At 42.8% G+C, this 14,647-nt stretch overlaps 1 protein-coding gene across 1 annotated transcript in view; it reads left to right on the forward strand.

Annotated features, from left to right (window-relative positions):
* Positions 1–14,647, forward strand: part of astn1 (astrotactin 1) — a 3,463,295-nt gene that overhangs the window by 1,320,460 nt on the left and 2,128,188 nt on the right. The window contains exon 8 of the mRNA XM_070888265.1: positions 9,152–9,166. Coding sequence (XP_070744366.1) covers positions 9,152–9,166 — 15 coding nt within the window. The remainder of the gene's footprint in view (positions 1–9,151; positions 9,167–14,647) is intronic.

Raw genomic sequence — 14,647 nt, forward strand, 5'->3', positions numbered from 1 at the left:
TAGCAACTCATAAATGTTTCTTTGGTAGCACCTCCCAAACCTCCAGCATCTTAAAGGAGAAGGGCAGCAGGTACATGGGAGCACCATCACCCCCAAGTGCCCCTCAAATCACACACCATTCTTGACTTGGTATTCCTTCATAGTCGTTGTGCCAAAATGCTAAAACTCCCTACCTCACAGCTTTTTTCGAGCACTTTCATCAGACGGACTTACGCAGTTGAAGAAAAAGGCCCACCACCACGTTCTCTGGAAAACTAGAGGGTGGGCAATAAAATGCTGGCCTTGCCAGTGACACTCACATCCACAGAATAATTTTTAAAACGATATTTGGTCACTCCACCTAATAACCTCGGCATCCAGCTGTTTTTGTGCCTTACACCTCTATGAAGTACTTTGGGACTTTTTCGATGTTGAAACCACGATGTACATGTAAGTAGTGTGTGTTGATTGACGAGCAACAATCAGAAATGTAGCCGTTTGTGAAAATAGTAGAGTTGAAGCTGGATGGGAATTTGTGGACCAATTTCACTGCTCTTGCATCAATAGTAACTTAGTCAATCCTGGCAGAAGCAAAATAGATTATCCTTATATTTCTCTCCGATTAGTTGTTTAGTGCCTCAAGCAAAGGTTTCTGTTTCTAAGTGATACATCTCCTTGTTATTTGGTACATTAATTCACCATTCCCAGTCAGCTTCTTAACCTCACTTGCAGTACCATTATCCTTAATTACTTAATTACGATTTTCTTAAAAGCTGATATCACTTCCATGTAGAATATCTGTCCATTGCATTCAAGTATAGTTTTGTTTAACTCGATTATCCTTATTGAGTGTGAAATTCTTTTTGTTTAATCTGCGAAGCCACGTTTATGAACATGTGTTGTAATGTTTCTGAATAAAAGTAGATGTTACCACTCAGGCAAGTGATTCCATGAATGTCACAAAGCTCTTGTTACATTGCATTACATAGATATACGGCACAGAAACAGGCCATTCAGCCCAACCAGTCCATCTCGGTGTTTATGCTCCACTTGAGCTGCCTTCCATCTTTCCTCATCTAAATCTATTTGCATAACCCTCTATTCCCTTCTCCCTCATATGCTTGTCTAGCCTCCCCTTAAATGCATCGATAATATTCGCTTCAACCACTCCCTGTGGTAGCGAGTTCCACATTCTCACCACTCTTTGGGTAAAGAAGTTTATTCTGAATTCCCTATTGGATTTCTTGGTGACTATCTTATATTGATGGCCTCTAGTTATGCTCTTCCCCACAAGTGGATACATTCTCTCTGTATTCACTCTATCAAAACCTTTCATAATTTTAAAGACCTCTATTAGTCACCCCTCAGCCTTCTTTCTTCAAGAGAAAAGAGATCCAGCCTGTTCATCCTTTCCTGATATCTATGCCCTCGCATTTCTGGTATCATCCTTGTAAATGTCTCTGCACCATCTCCAGTGCTTCTATCTCCTTTTTATAATATGGTGACCAGAACTGTACTCAGTACGCTAAGCGTGGTCTAACCAAGGTTCGATACAGGTTTAGCATAACTTCCCTACATTTCAATTCTAACTCTCTAGAAATAAACCCTAGTGCTTGGTTTGCTTTTTTATGGCCTCGCTAATCTGTGAGGCAACTTTTAGTAATTTGTGTATTTGTGCTGCGAGATCCCTTTGAACCTTTACCCCACCTCGACTCGCATCCTCCAAGTAATAAGTGACCTCCTTATTCTTCCTGCCTAAATACAATACCTATTGGATTGTGTTTTGAAATTATGTTGTTAATATTCTGAAATGTTTGAACCTGCCATATCTAGAAGAGGTGTTAATATTCCTAAATACTGCAACCGGTTCTAAAGGACAAGTATTGAGACAAGATACGGGCCCATGCTCGTTCGCTGTTATTACCCCTTTGAAAATGACCGCAACTTGAGGTGCATCCTAATGTGGAAATCCTTTTTTTGAGGTTTACCTTTTCCCCAATTTTTGTTTTTCTGTCTATAATATTTGTTTAAAGTTAGAATAAAAGTAACTTATTAACTTCCTGGTTCCCTGTCTATGGGCATTCTGTATTGTGATTGACTGCTTAGATAGCTTCTTGATGTCACAGCAGCTCGCAGTTGGGATTCTCCATTAACTTACACTGATCTCAACTGAACGTCCAAAAAGCTGAACTTCTCGCCACAGAGATCGCGGGATCTTTGTGGGAAGCTTACTTTGGGGCCAGTAGCAAACGCCTTTGCTTCGCTGCTGACCGCAAATTCTGGGCCTTTGTGTTCTAGTCATTGTTATATCATGAACTGGGTACAGTAGCATAGTGGCTCTGTGACTGGACTAGTAATTCAAAGTAACGATCTGGAGACGTAAGTTCAATGCCCACCACGGCAGCTGGGCAATTTAAATTCAGTTAATTAAATAAGTCTGGAATAAAAAGCTAGTATCAGCAATAGTGGATTGTCGTAAAAACCCATCTGGTTCACTAATGTCCTTTAGGGAAGGAAATCTGCCATCCTTACTTGGTCTGGCCGATAAGTGACTACAGACCCACAGCAAAGTGTTTGACTCTTAACTGCCCTCGGAAAAGGCCTAGCAGCCACTATGTTGTACCAAACTGCTCACGGACTGCAGCGGCTCAAGAAGGCGGCTTGAATCACCACCTTCCCAACGGAAATTTGGGATGGGCAATAAATGCCAGCCTTGCCAGCGATGTCTACATCCCCATGAATGAATAAGTAGAATAAAAACTGTAAGTGAGATTAGTGATTGTCATTGTTCTGAGTGCTTTGGATTGAGGGTTGGGTTTGGTCAAATCTATGCTTATCATTCACAATGTGCCCAGGTGCTCATGCTTCAGCTCCTACTCGAGGAAGTGGAATGGAATTCTCCTGTGCAGTAGTACTTTGCAGTTGTGTCAATGTCTAATAAAAACAAAAAATGCTCAGCAGGTCAGGCAGCATCTGCATCACGGAGAGAGAACCAGAGTTAACGTCAGAACTGGAAAAAGTTAGAGATGTAACATGTTTTTAAGCAGTTGTAGGGCTAGGGAAAGGGGGAAGGGGAGAAAGAACAAAAGGGAAAGTCTGTGATAGAATAGAAGAGATTAAGAAACAAAAGACGATGGTGCGAAGCAAAAGGAGATGGTAATGGGACAAGTTAAGAAACAGGAGATTGTAATGGGACAAGTTAAGAAACAAAAGATGAGTCCAGATAGTGTGTAAATGGAGATGGCAGAATCATCAACAGCTGTCGTGGGACAGAGAGAAAAAAACAATGTATAGTTTGATTTGGGCATCTTGGATCTTGCTTCTGCTGCTGAGGACACCTGAGTAGTATTTGATTAGTGATTGCAACATCAGTTTTAGTTGTGCTCCTCAGTTATCAATTTAGATTAGTCCTGCATCAGACTCTACCTAAAAGCTTAAAGGTGAACATTTTTCTTTTTATCATGGAATTTACATTGTTTATTTTTACTTTCAGTTCATTTTATCATTCAGTGGTCATGTTTCTGATGATTTTGTGTATTCTGTGTACTCCTTCATGTCTTTGAAATTCTTCAGCTCCCATTAGAACCTCAGTCCAGAATTTCTCCATTTCAAAAGTCTTCTCCTTATATATCGGATGTATGCTTCAACTGATTAATCTCGATAGCTCAGTAGTTACTTATACCTTTGCCTTCTGCGTCTTTGGTTTCTCTTAAGCCCCACTCGCAGAAAGAAAGAAGCAATATATTGCAGGATTTTCCCGGCAGTCTTATTTCCTGCACTGGCAGTCAAACAGCTTGGAAACCCTGTACGAATGATAGGGAATAGAAAGGCAACAAAAAGCTAAGCGCTTACTTCTGGAGGCAAAGATAGCTGAAACCATGAGGTAAGTGGGAGAGATTGAAAGAAAGAAAGAAAGACTTGCATTTATATAAGTGCCTTATGTCTCTGTATGTCTCAGAGCACTTTACAGCCAATTAAGTACTTTTGGAGTGTAGTCACTGTTGTAATGTGGGAAACGGAAATGTTGTAATGTGTGGCTCAGCAAGCTCCCACAAACAGCAATGTGATAATGACTAGATAATCTGTTTTTGGTATGTTGATTGAGGGATAAATATTGGCCAGGACACCTGGGATAGCTCCCTTGCTTTTCTTCGATTTAGTGGCATGGGATCTTTTACGACGAGAGGGTTTTATAAGAAGGCCAAGAGCAAGCTCACTCTACTAATGAATAACAATCTGAGGCAAAACAATTGCTGAGATTTTCTGAGAAAATATATTTTAGGGGCTCAATTTTCCCCAGTTATCTGTGCCATTTATTTGGCCTAAATTAAAATATCCAAATTTCCTCAAAGTTTCTGCGCCAGTGCAAATCAGTTAGTTACAATTTTTTTACGTTAGTATTTTTTTGCGTCATTGGGGGCATAACCTGCCACCTGCGCCAATTCTGGTCATTTAAGCAAGTTTGGCCAGCTCCGATTTACTTTCTTAGGACGGCGTATGTGAGTGCTCTGGAAAAACTTTCTGGGCAGTTAACAAAATCGGCGCAGGTAAGAGAATCAGTGCAGCAGATGCAGTTCCACGGCCCGGACAGCAGCAGCAGAGAGGGGGGGAGAGGAGGACCTTTTAGCCAGAGTTAGGAGCGGCACCCGACACTGGCACCAGAAGGCGTTTCAGCCAGGATTAGGAGCGTTGGACGGGAGAGGAGGGTATAGACTTTTGGCATAAACACTTCAATAATTTAATGCTGGAATGCTGCTGCAATGTGCAATGTGCTTGTGCAGGTTGCTGTGAGCTGGCCAGAATGTGTTGTATGTTTCACTTTCCAGCCTCAGCCCGCAGTGTGTCCCTCGTTACCCTGGCAATCCGATCTTTTTGGCGCAGATCTTAGGCTCCTCCCCCAAAGCTAAAGGACAGGCTAGGTGGCGCCAAAATCAACAATTCAAACGGAGAAGACTGGATGATTTTTTTTTGGCATAGTTGGGCCCCAAAGAAAACGCGCGTAACTCTACAAGTGTACTACAAAACGGCTTTGGGGTAAATTGGGCCACCAAGAAGTCTATTCGCCATAAGCAGCAGTTAGAAATAAGAGTTATTCCTATTCACGTCAATGTCCAGCAGAATGCAGGAATTTCCATAGAGATAGGAATGTTGGAATAAGAAAACGAGAGCAAGATGAAGTGGAGATTGGAAATAAATATAGTCAGGGAGATGCTTGAGATATTTGCTAATGCATTTTGCTACATAAGCAAATGTCAGGAGCTTCCAGCAATTTGAAATTGTGGTGCCTTTGAAAATGTTAGAGTGCTTATTAGAATTCATTGGAATGTTGTACATAACTTTCTGTGATTTGTTATGGAAGTTGAAAAATTTCTCTTCAATGTAATCTCTGCCATATAATAAACATATCACTATAAATTTCATAGATATTTTTAGATAACAAAGACCAGCGACCGACTATGAAAGTGTTATGCCACTGGATGAAGGTTTTCACAATTTTGGTTTGGGGATGATTGAGTGGGTCAAGTTTGGGACATTATAAACTTCGAGCTAGCTCAACATGTTTTAGTTCATCAGTGTAATGTCTGTGAGCTTGTAATGTTTGTAGCGCCACACTGTGGATGTGGACGTATTGTATACTGCAACTACAGTGTTAATAATAAACAGAACTGAGCATGTTCCGGAGGCTTCCGACAGAGCTGCCTGCCACGTTAGTAGCTGTGTGTGCTGTGCTCTGTGAAAATATCACATTTGGCGGCGAGATGGGATTTTTCGGATGATTTAAAGCTGAAATTTTGTTGGTGAACTATTCAGCCAGCCGACAGTGAGACTTTGGGAGCTTCTCTGTCTTTGGAAAAAGCTACAAAATCCAAAGTAAAATACAGCACATTGTGTGAACAGCTAAAATTAAAATGGCAGCACCCGCAGGTGTAATGGGACATTTGGGTGAATATAGACACGACCGGGAACGTTTTAAAGCGTATGTGGATTGGCTAGAAATGTATTTCACTGCAAATAACATAATCAAAGTTTCAGACAATGCAGTCCACAATCAGGCGATATTGGAACGGAAGCGAGCTATCTTCTTATCTGCAGCTGGACCGGAATTGTTTGAAACTCTGGTAAATCTGCTTGTGCCTGCCGAGTCAAAGGACACAAGGCTTAAAGAGATTTTAACAAAGCTGGAGCAGCACTCTAACCCCAAACCATTAGAAAATGCTGAAAGCTATCGTTTCAGGATATGGAATCAAAAGTCTGATGACAGTATCAATGATTACATTGTAGCATTAAAAAAGCTATCGATTCACTGTAATTTCAGAAACTTTCAAAACCGAGCATTGAGGGATCATTTTGGTTGTGAGGTGAAAAATGATGCGATCAGAAGGAAGTTATTGATGATGGATGACTTGACATTTGAGCTTGTTTGTCAGACAGTGAGGTCGATGGGCTTGGCCGATCAATATTCCCGAGAATTAAATAATAATTACGGTCGTCAGTCAATTGAAATAAAAGGCAGTGGGGGCCCAAAATCTCAGAAACTGGAAATTCTAACAGAGTGTCGAAGTTGTGCTATAGGTGCCTGGGACAACACATTGCTCAAAATTGTCCATATGTGAAGGCAGAGTGTTTCTTCTGTAGAAAGACTGGGCATCTTGTGAAGGAATGCCGACTGAAGGGTAAACCAGCTTTTAAAGCTATGAGTCCAGCGTTCAAAGCTATGAGTAGAAATCCCCAGAGACTACATAGCATGGAAGAACAACACAGGATGTGGAGATGTTTGAGTTACACGTCATCAGGAGCATGAGGTTAATGGACAGCGATTCGGAAAGTATCAAAATCCACTTAGATGTTGCAGGATTCAAGATACCAATGAAAATCGACACGGGTGCATCCGTGAGTGTAGTACCGGAGTCACTATACCTCGACAAATTGCGTGATTTTCCATTGGAGAAATCCAAGATAGAGCTGCGAGGCTACTCGGGAGAGAAAATTCCTGTAGTAGGTCGTATCACTGTACCGGTGAAATATAAGGATCAATTTCAGAACTTGCCTCTAACAGTAGTGAAAGGAGACAAGCCTGCCTTACTAGGAAGAAATAGGTTGAGATCGCTGAAGCTGGATTGGAGTGAAATTTTCCATGTGGAAATGAGATTTGCATCAATGGATGATGTTATTAAGAAGTATCCGAAGGTGTTCTGTGAAACAGGCAGTCCGATCCAAGGCTTCAAGGTGAGTGTCAGGGTACAGAAGGACGCTAGATCGGTTTACTACAAGCCACGTTCCATACCATATGCACTCAAGGAGAAAGTTGAGCAAGAACTCAAAAGACTAGAGACTGAGAACATTATTTGTAAGATAGATCGATGTAATTGGGCTACACCCATTGTTGTTGTACCTAAGTCCGATGGTAAGGTAAGATTGTGTGGTGATTATAAAGTAACCGTAAACCAGGTTCTCGAGGGTAATGTCCCCAATACATGGTCAAAGAGCTGACAGGTGGGCAGCTCTTCTCAAAACTGGATCTTACGAATGCCTACTTACAGCTTGAACTAGATGAGGAGTCCAAGTCATGCTTGACTATAAATACTCATCTAGGCCTGTATCAATTTAATAGGCTACCGTTTGGAGTGTCTTCTGCCCCTGCCATATTCCAAGGGGTGATGAACCATATTTTGCAAGGTATTGAAGGGGTAGTATGTTATTTGGATGACATACTAATTTCAGCACCAAATAGGCAAATTCATAATAACACATTGAATGAAGTCCTCAAATGGCTAGAGAAGCACGGAGTACGAGTGTCTGCTCGTAAGTGAGTTATTTATAAACTCAGTGGAGTACTTAGGGTACAGAATAGACAAAGATGGTTTACATCCAACCATGGGAAAGCTGGATGCAATCAGAAATGCACCCAATGTCAAGGGGCACAAGTGAATAATGCACATTTTGCTGAAGTGCCAGGGGACAGCTGGTACCCATGGAGCTGTATCTCGATAAGTAGCCACTGCCTTAAGGAGAAAATTGATGAGAAAAAGTACAACATAATTGATATCACCACTGTAACCACTTTCAAAGCCCTCTGGTTTTATGCATATATTGCACTTGTAATAGGACAACACACATGCCATTACACTTGTGAGAACTTTGAAAACCTTTGGGTAGAACACTTGTTTCATCAGATAGTAGTCAGATGAAACAGCCAGGAGTTAAAAAAGGACCAAGGCAATGTAAATTTAATGCATAGAAATTTACAGCACAGAAAGTGACTATTTGGCCCATCGTGTCTCTGCTGGCCAAAAAAGAGCTATCCAGCCGAATCCCACCTTCCAGCTCTTGGTCCATATCCTTGTAGGTTTCCATACTTCAAGTGAATATCCAAGTCATTTTTTTAATGCAATGAGGGCTTCTGCCTCTACCACTTCTTCAGGCAGTGAGTTCCAGACCCCCACAACCCTCTGGGAGAAAAACAATTCTCCTCAACTTTCCTCTAATCCTTCTGCCAATTACTTTAAATCTATTCCCCCTGGTTATTGACCTTTCTGCTAAGGGAAATAGGTCCTTCCTATCCATTCTATCTCAGCCCCTCATAATTTTATACAACTCAATTAAGCCTCCCCACAGCCATCTCTGTTCCAAAGAAAATCAACTCCAGCCTAACCAATCTTTCCTCATAGCAAAAATTCTCCAGTCTAGGCAGCATCTTTGTAAATCTCCTCTGTATCCTCTCTCGTGCAATCAAATCTTTCCTGTAATGTGGTAACCAGAACTGTGTGCTAGATGTAGCCTAACCAATGTTTTATACATTTCTAGCATAACCTCCCTGCTCTTGTATTCTATGCCTTGACTAATAAAGGAAAGTTTTCTGTATGCATAAGACTTAAGAATTAGGAGCAGGAGTAGGCCATTCAGCCCCTCGAGCCTACTCCGCCATTCAGTGAGATCATGGTTGATCTTCTACCTCAACTCCACTTTCCTGCACTATCCCCATATCCCTTGACTCCCTTAATATTCAAAAATCTAGCGATCCCAACCTTGAATATACTTACGACTGAGCATCCACAGCCCTCTTGGGTAGAGAATTCCAAAGATTCACCGAGTGGGCGGTGCGAGCGAGCGCAGCGCAATCTGTCAGTGCTGCCGTTAAACCGTCACTGAAATTCGTGGCATGCGCCGACAGCATGGCGCTCTGGTGGTAGGTGCTTGGCGGCCCTTTAGCGCCCCTCTCTGGTGCTAACGGGTGGCACTAAACTGCCGAATTTCTAACACAAGAGACCTAGTACTGAGCACTGTGGAGCTCCACTAGAAACAGCCTTCCTGTCACAAAAACTCCCGTCGACCCTTACCCTTTGCTAACTGCAGTGTCTTAAAATAATGTATTCAGTTAGTGGCGTAGCACAAGCTGGGAAAATGGCAGTAAGGTCTGGAATTGCTGATAAACAATACTGGTTGATGAGCAGAGTTCAACAAAGCAAAAAGAATGCTGAGCTATTTGACCAATTCAATAGAGCATAATTCTCAGGGCTAGAAGTTCTCCAACCTGTTGGTATTTGATAAATAACAACATTTTAGTGAATAAATAAGAATAAAAATGTTGCCATTTTTTAAGGGGGTAAATTTGGCCACAAAATAGCCTGTCCTTAAAAAAATGGCGTTCCACAATGATTTGCTTTAAAAACTGTGATCTCGCCAACTTTAGCCCGAGGCCTATCAGCGCCAAAAATGCCCCAAAATATTTGTAAAAAACAAAAAATCAAAAATAACAAAACATTTACAAGACCCTTAGCTCAGTAATTGCTGCAAAAGAATTGAAAAATAAAAACTTTAACTTACCTTTTTTGCAGGTCTTCCTATTTACCGACTTTTCTGAGGCTGCAATACCTGCATTTATTTTTCATCCCAAAACAGGTTCGCCAAATGTCCAAACTTGGGCGGTGCGGTTTTTTTTTTTGCGTTGCACCAGGGCGATCCACTTTTTGTCGATATTTTCAAAATGTCATTCTTAAGGTTTGGGGAATTTTTGAGCCCTTCATTTCAAGACCAAAAAAGCACTTTTAACGTATTAAAATCACGTTAAAACTTGCGTCAGGCTGGGGAAATTCTAGCTCTAAAGGTGTTGTGCTGTAGAGTGCCTGGGCAGCAATTTCAATACTGCATTCAGTTCTGGTCAATGAAGGAAGGACATAATGCAGTGCAGAGAAAAGCTGCAAGATATCCCTAGTGTCAGATAACTAAGTTAGGAAACAATGTTCGAAGCTCTAGTTTCAGCCTCTGGAGGAGATGAATGACAGGGGATTTTATAAGATGTGTATAAGATATGAAGTGGAGCAGAAAACATTAATCCTACGTGCTATTACGGTCAAGGGAACAGAGGTACAAACTGATAGAAGCTAAGTTCAGGACTTGTGTTGGGAAGCGACTTCTCACACAGAGTGATTAATAGCAGGAATGGCCTTCTGAGTCAGGTCGAGATAAAAACTCTGGCATCATTCAAGACGCAATTAGTTTATGGGATGGGATCATAGGTTTCTTTGGTCGAATGAGTTTGATGTGTTGAATGGTTTCCCTTATCAGTACTTGCGACAATTTTTCTTTTGATTCTGTTTATTTTTAATGATGCAGTGAGAGAGGGTACTTTATTCACTATTTACTTGTCAAGATTGTGCAAATGTGGCAAAAATGGTCTCATCTAGCCTGACCAGTTCTGCAAACTAACTAGTCTCATCGGTGGACTTTCCTCCTGGTCAGATTTTCTCTAACTTTTGCGAATACCAACGGCAACAAACTTGTCAACACAACCCGAATGCGTGGAAATAGGTGGATTTTATGACTACAAAATGCAAGCTTGTTAAGAATTAAACTAGTCAATGTAAATACGATTAATGGGACCAGCTGAGTGACAAAGTCGCGAGTTCATGTATATGCTGCTGTTCACTCACAGGGAGCATTATATATCTGTCGTCATCATCCTCCTCCTTAAAATATTGAACCGTAATCCCTCTGTCCCTGCAAACTACTGCCCATCATCAACCTCCCTTTCCTCTCCAAAGTCCTTGAACTTGCTGTTGCCTCGTAATCCATGCCAATCTTTCCTGCAACTCCATGTTTGAACCTCTCCAATCAGTTTTCCATCACTGCCACAGCACAGAAACGACTTTAATTAAGGTTACAAATAACATTTTACGTGGCTGTGACCATAGGGCACCATAGTCCTCATCCTTTTCCAGATATCTGCACCCTTCCACATGGTTGACCATGATATCCTCCATTGCCAGCTGAGTGGGACTGCCCTTCCCTGGTTTTACTCTTATCTATCCAGTCGTAGCCAGAGAATCACCTGCAATGGCTTCTTTTCCTACTCCCGCATTATTAGCTCTGGGGTCCCCCAAGGATCTATCCTTAATCGCCTCCTAATTCTCATCCACATGCTACCCCTCAGCAATATCATCTGAAAACACAATGCCAGATTCTATATGTACGCTGACAATACCCAGCTCTACCTCAACACCACCTCTCACAACTGGTCTGCCACCTCTGTGGTGTTTATGACATCCAGTATTGAATGAGCATAATATCCTCCAAATAAACATTGGGAAGACCGAAGCCATTGTCTTCAGCTCTTGCAACAAACTCCGTTCTCTGAGCACCGATCCCATCTGCTTACCTGGCCACTGTCTCGGGCTGAACCATTGTTTCCGGCCACATAGCCTCTCCATCAGTACGATTGCCTACTTCCACCTCCGTATTATTGCCTATCTCCATCCCTGCCTCAGCCTATCTGCTGCTGAATCCCTCATCCATGCCTTTTGTTACCTTCAGACTTGGCTATTCAAATGCTCTCCAGGCTGGTCTGCATCTTCCGCCATTATAAATTTGAGCTCATCCAAAATTCCGCTGCCCATATCTCAACACCCACCAATCCTTTTCACTCATCGCCTCTGTGCTGGATGACCTACATTAGCTCCCAGCTGGCAACGCCTCAATTTTAAAATTCTCATCTTTGTTATCAAATCATTCCAAGGCTTCGCCCCTCCCTATCTCTCTAACCTCCTCCAGCTCTCCTCCCAAGAACTCTGGATTCCAGCAACACTCAAGATCTCGCTACCATCCAGGACAAAGCAGCTCGCTTGATTGGCACCCCACCCACCACCTTAGACATTCACTCCCTCCATCACCGGTGCACCGAGGCTGCAGTGTGTACCATCTACAAGATGCACTGCAGCAACTCGCCAAGGCTTCTTCGGCAGCCCCTGCCAAACTCGCGACCTCTACCACCTAGAAGGACAAGGGCAGCAGGTGCATGGGAACATCACCACCTCCACGTTCCCCTCCAAGTCACACACCATTCTGACTTGGAAATAGATCACCGTTCCTTCATCGTCGCTGGGTCAAATTTCTGGCACTCCCTCCCTAACAGCACTGTGGGAGAACCTTCACCACACAGACTGCAGTGGTTCCAGAAGGAGGGTCACCACCACCTTCTCGAGGGCAATTAGGGATGGGCAATAAATGCTGGCATTGTGAGTGACCATCACATCTCGTGAACGAATTAACAATAAAAAAATCCTTCACTTTTGCCCTAGTGTCCATCCCCGATTTTCTTCGCCCCTCCATCGGTGGTGGGTCTTCAGCTGTCCGGGTCCAAAGTTCTGGAATTTCCTCTTTAAACCTCTCCGAATCTCCACCAACATTCCCTCGAAGCTGTCTGCCAGTCCCGCACAGCCCGGGATTGGCTTTTCCAACACTGTATTATATTTTGCACCTGCGCAAAACTGTGAATGGGCCACACATTCAAAAAAAAAAATTAGCGGGAACATTACTCTCTACCTCTCTCTTCTCCTTTAAGACACTCCTTGAAGTGCAACTTTTTGACCATGCTTTTGTCCTAATAGCTCCTTCTTTGGCTCAATGTGAAACATTTTTGTCTGATTACGCTCCTGTGACAGACCTTGGGACGTTTCATTACGTGAAAGGTGCAATATAAATGCAAGTTGTAACTGTTGTGCTCTTCATGAGGTGCTAACAAAATACACCATACTAATGGTGTTATGCAAGGTGTCCCTGGTCCGCCTCAGGGAAAAAGACATTGCTGACATTCGCAACAAGACTGCCTAATGAGCATAGATTGTCATCGCAGTATAATAATAGTCTGCTGCTATTATTCAAATAAAGATTAGGCTGTTAATGATCCATATCCCTTATGCTCAATACTTTTTTTCTGTTAAGGTAATGGAATTTTACAATATTGAGTTAATCAGACCCATTTTAAAGTTTTAAATTTTTTTTATTCATTTACGAGATATGGGCATCGCTGGCAAGACCAGCATTTATTGCCCATCCCTAATTGCCCTTGAGAATGTGGTGGTGAGCCGCCACCTTGAACTGCTGCAGTCCTTGTGGTGAAGGAACTATCACATTGCTGTCAGGGAGGGAGTTCCAGGATTTTGACCTAGTGACGATGAAGGAACAGCGATCTATTTCGAAGTGAGGATGGTGTGTGACTTGGAGGGGAACTTGCTGGTGGTGGTGTTTCCATGGACCTGCTGCCCTTGTCCATCTAGGTGATAGAAGTCGTGGGTTTGGGATTTTGAAATCTAAGGCTTTGTTATCTCATGGAACCTTTTAAAACTTCCCATATATCTGGGAAAGCCCTCAGAATAAATGACTTGCAAATAATAATTCTCACAACTGTACTTAATTTGTAGCTAGTGAAATAAGAACATCTTCTACTACAATTCCACTTGTCTGCACTGTCCCCATATCCCTTGATTCCCTTAATATCCAAAAATCTATCGATCTCTGTCTTGAATATACTCAAAGACTGAACCTCTACAGCCCTCTGGGGTGGAGAATTCCAGCGATTCACCACTTTCTGAATGAAGAAGTTTCTCATCATCTCAGTCCTAAATGGCCGACCCCTTATTCTGAGACTGTGACCCCTGGTTCCAGACTACTCAGCCAGGGGGAACATCTTCCCTGCATCTACCCTGTCAAGCCCTGTGTCATATAGAGTTCCAGCTAGTGGACTACTGCTTCACTTAATGTACTATTTTTAATGCAACTCCTGATGTCTAATAAACGATGCATCTATTTGCACTAACTGAATTTCAGCCATTTCTCTGATTGGCTCTCCATTATCACATGATCTGTTGCTGATTGGTCCCCTTGGAGGATAAGCCACACCCTAAAGTTTCTCTGGAATGTGTGAATGGAACCTCCCAGCCTAACTTTGCACATTGTAACATGATCCATTTTGACTTCAGAAGTCAGAAAGGACACATCCCTCCTCCAGCCGAAGTGCCTTACCGCAGCGCAAGTGCATCCCTCCCCCAGCCAAAGTGCCTTACCCCAGCAGAAATACACCCCCGCCCCCACTCTCCCACTATAGATGGGGCGTTGTGTAAAAATTATTAACAGGTTTATTGGGTATGAAGTGAATAGTGACAGTGTCGTGACTTCTGGATTTCATCCACTCCAACAATGTCCCTTGTAGGGGGTTGGAAGAACGTGATACATTTTCCGAGTTCCCTCTCTCCCCTCTGATTCCTCGCCATCCCCCCCCCCCCCCCCCCATGTCTCTCCCCCCGCAAGCTCTCTCTCTCTCCCTCTCCCCGAGTCTCTCTCCCTCTCTCTCCACCCCCCAGTCTCTCGTTCTCTCTTTCCTCTCCCCCCAGGC

Source organism: Pristiophorus japonicus, chromosome 8 (genome assembly GCF_044704955.1).
Source record: "Pristiophorus japonicus isolate sPriJap1 chromosome 8, sPriJap1.hap1, whole genome shotgun sequence".
Classification (NCBI taxonomy): Eukaryota; Metazoa; Chordata; class Chondrichthyes; family Pristiophoridae; genus Pristiophorus; species Pristiophorus japonicus.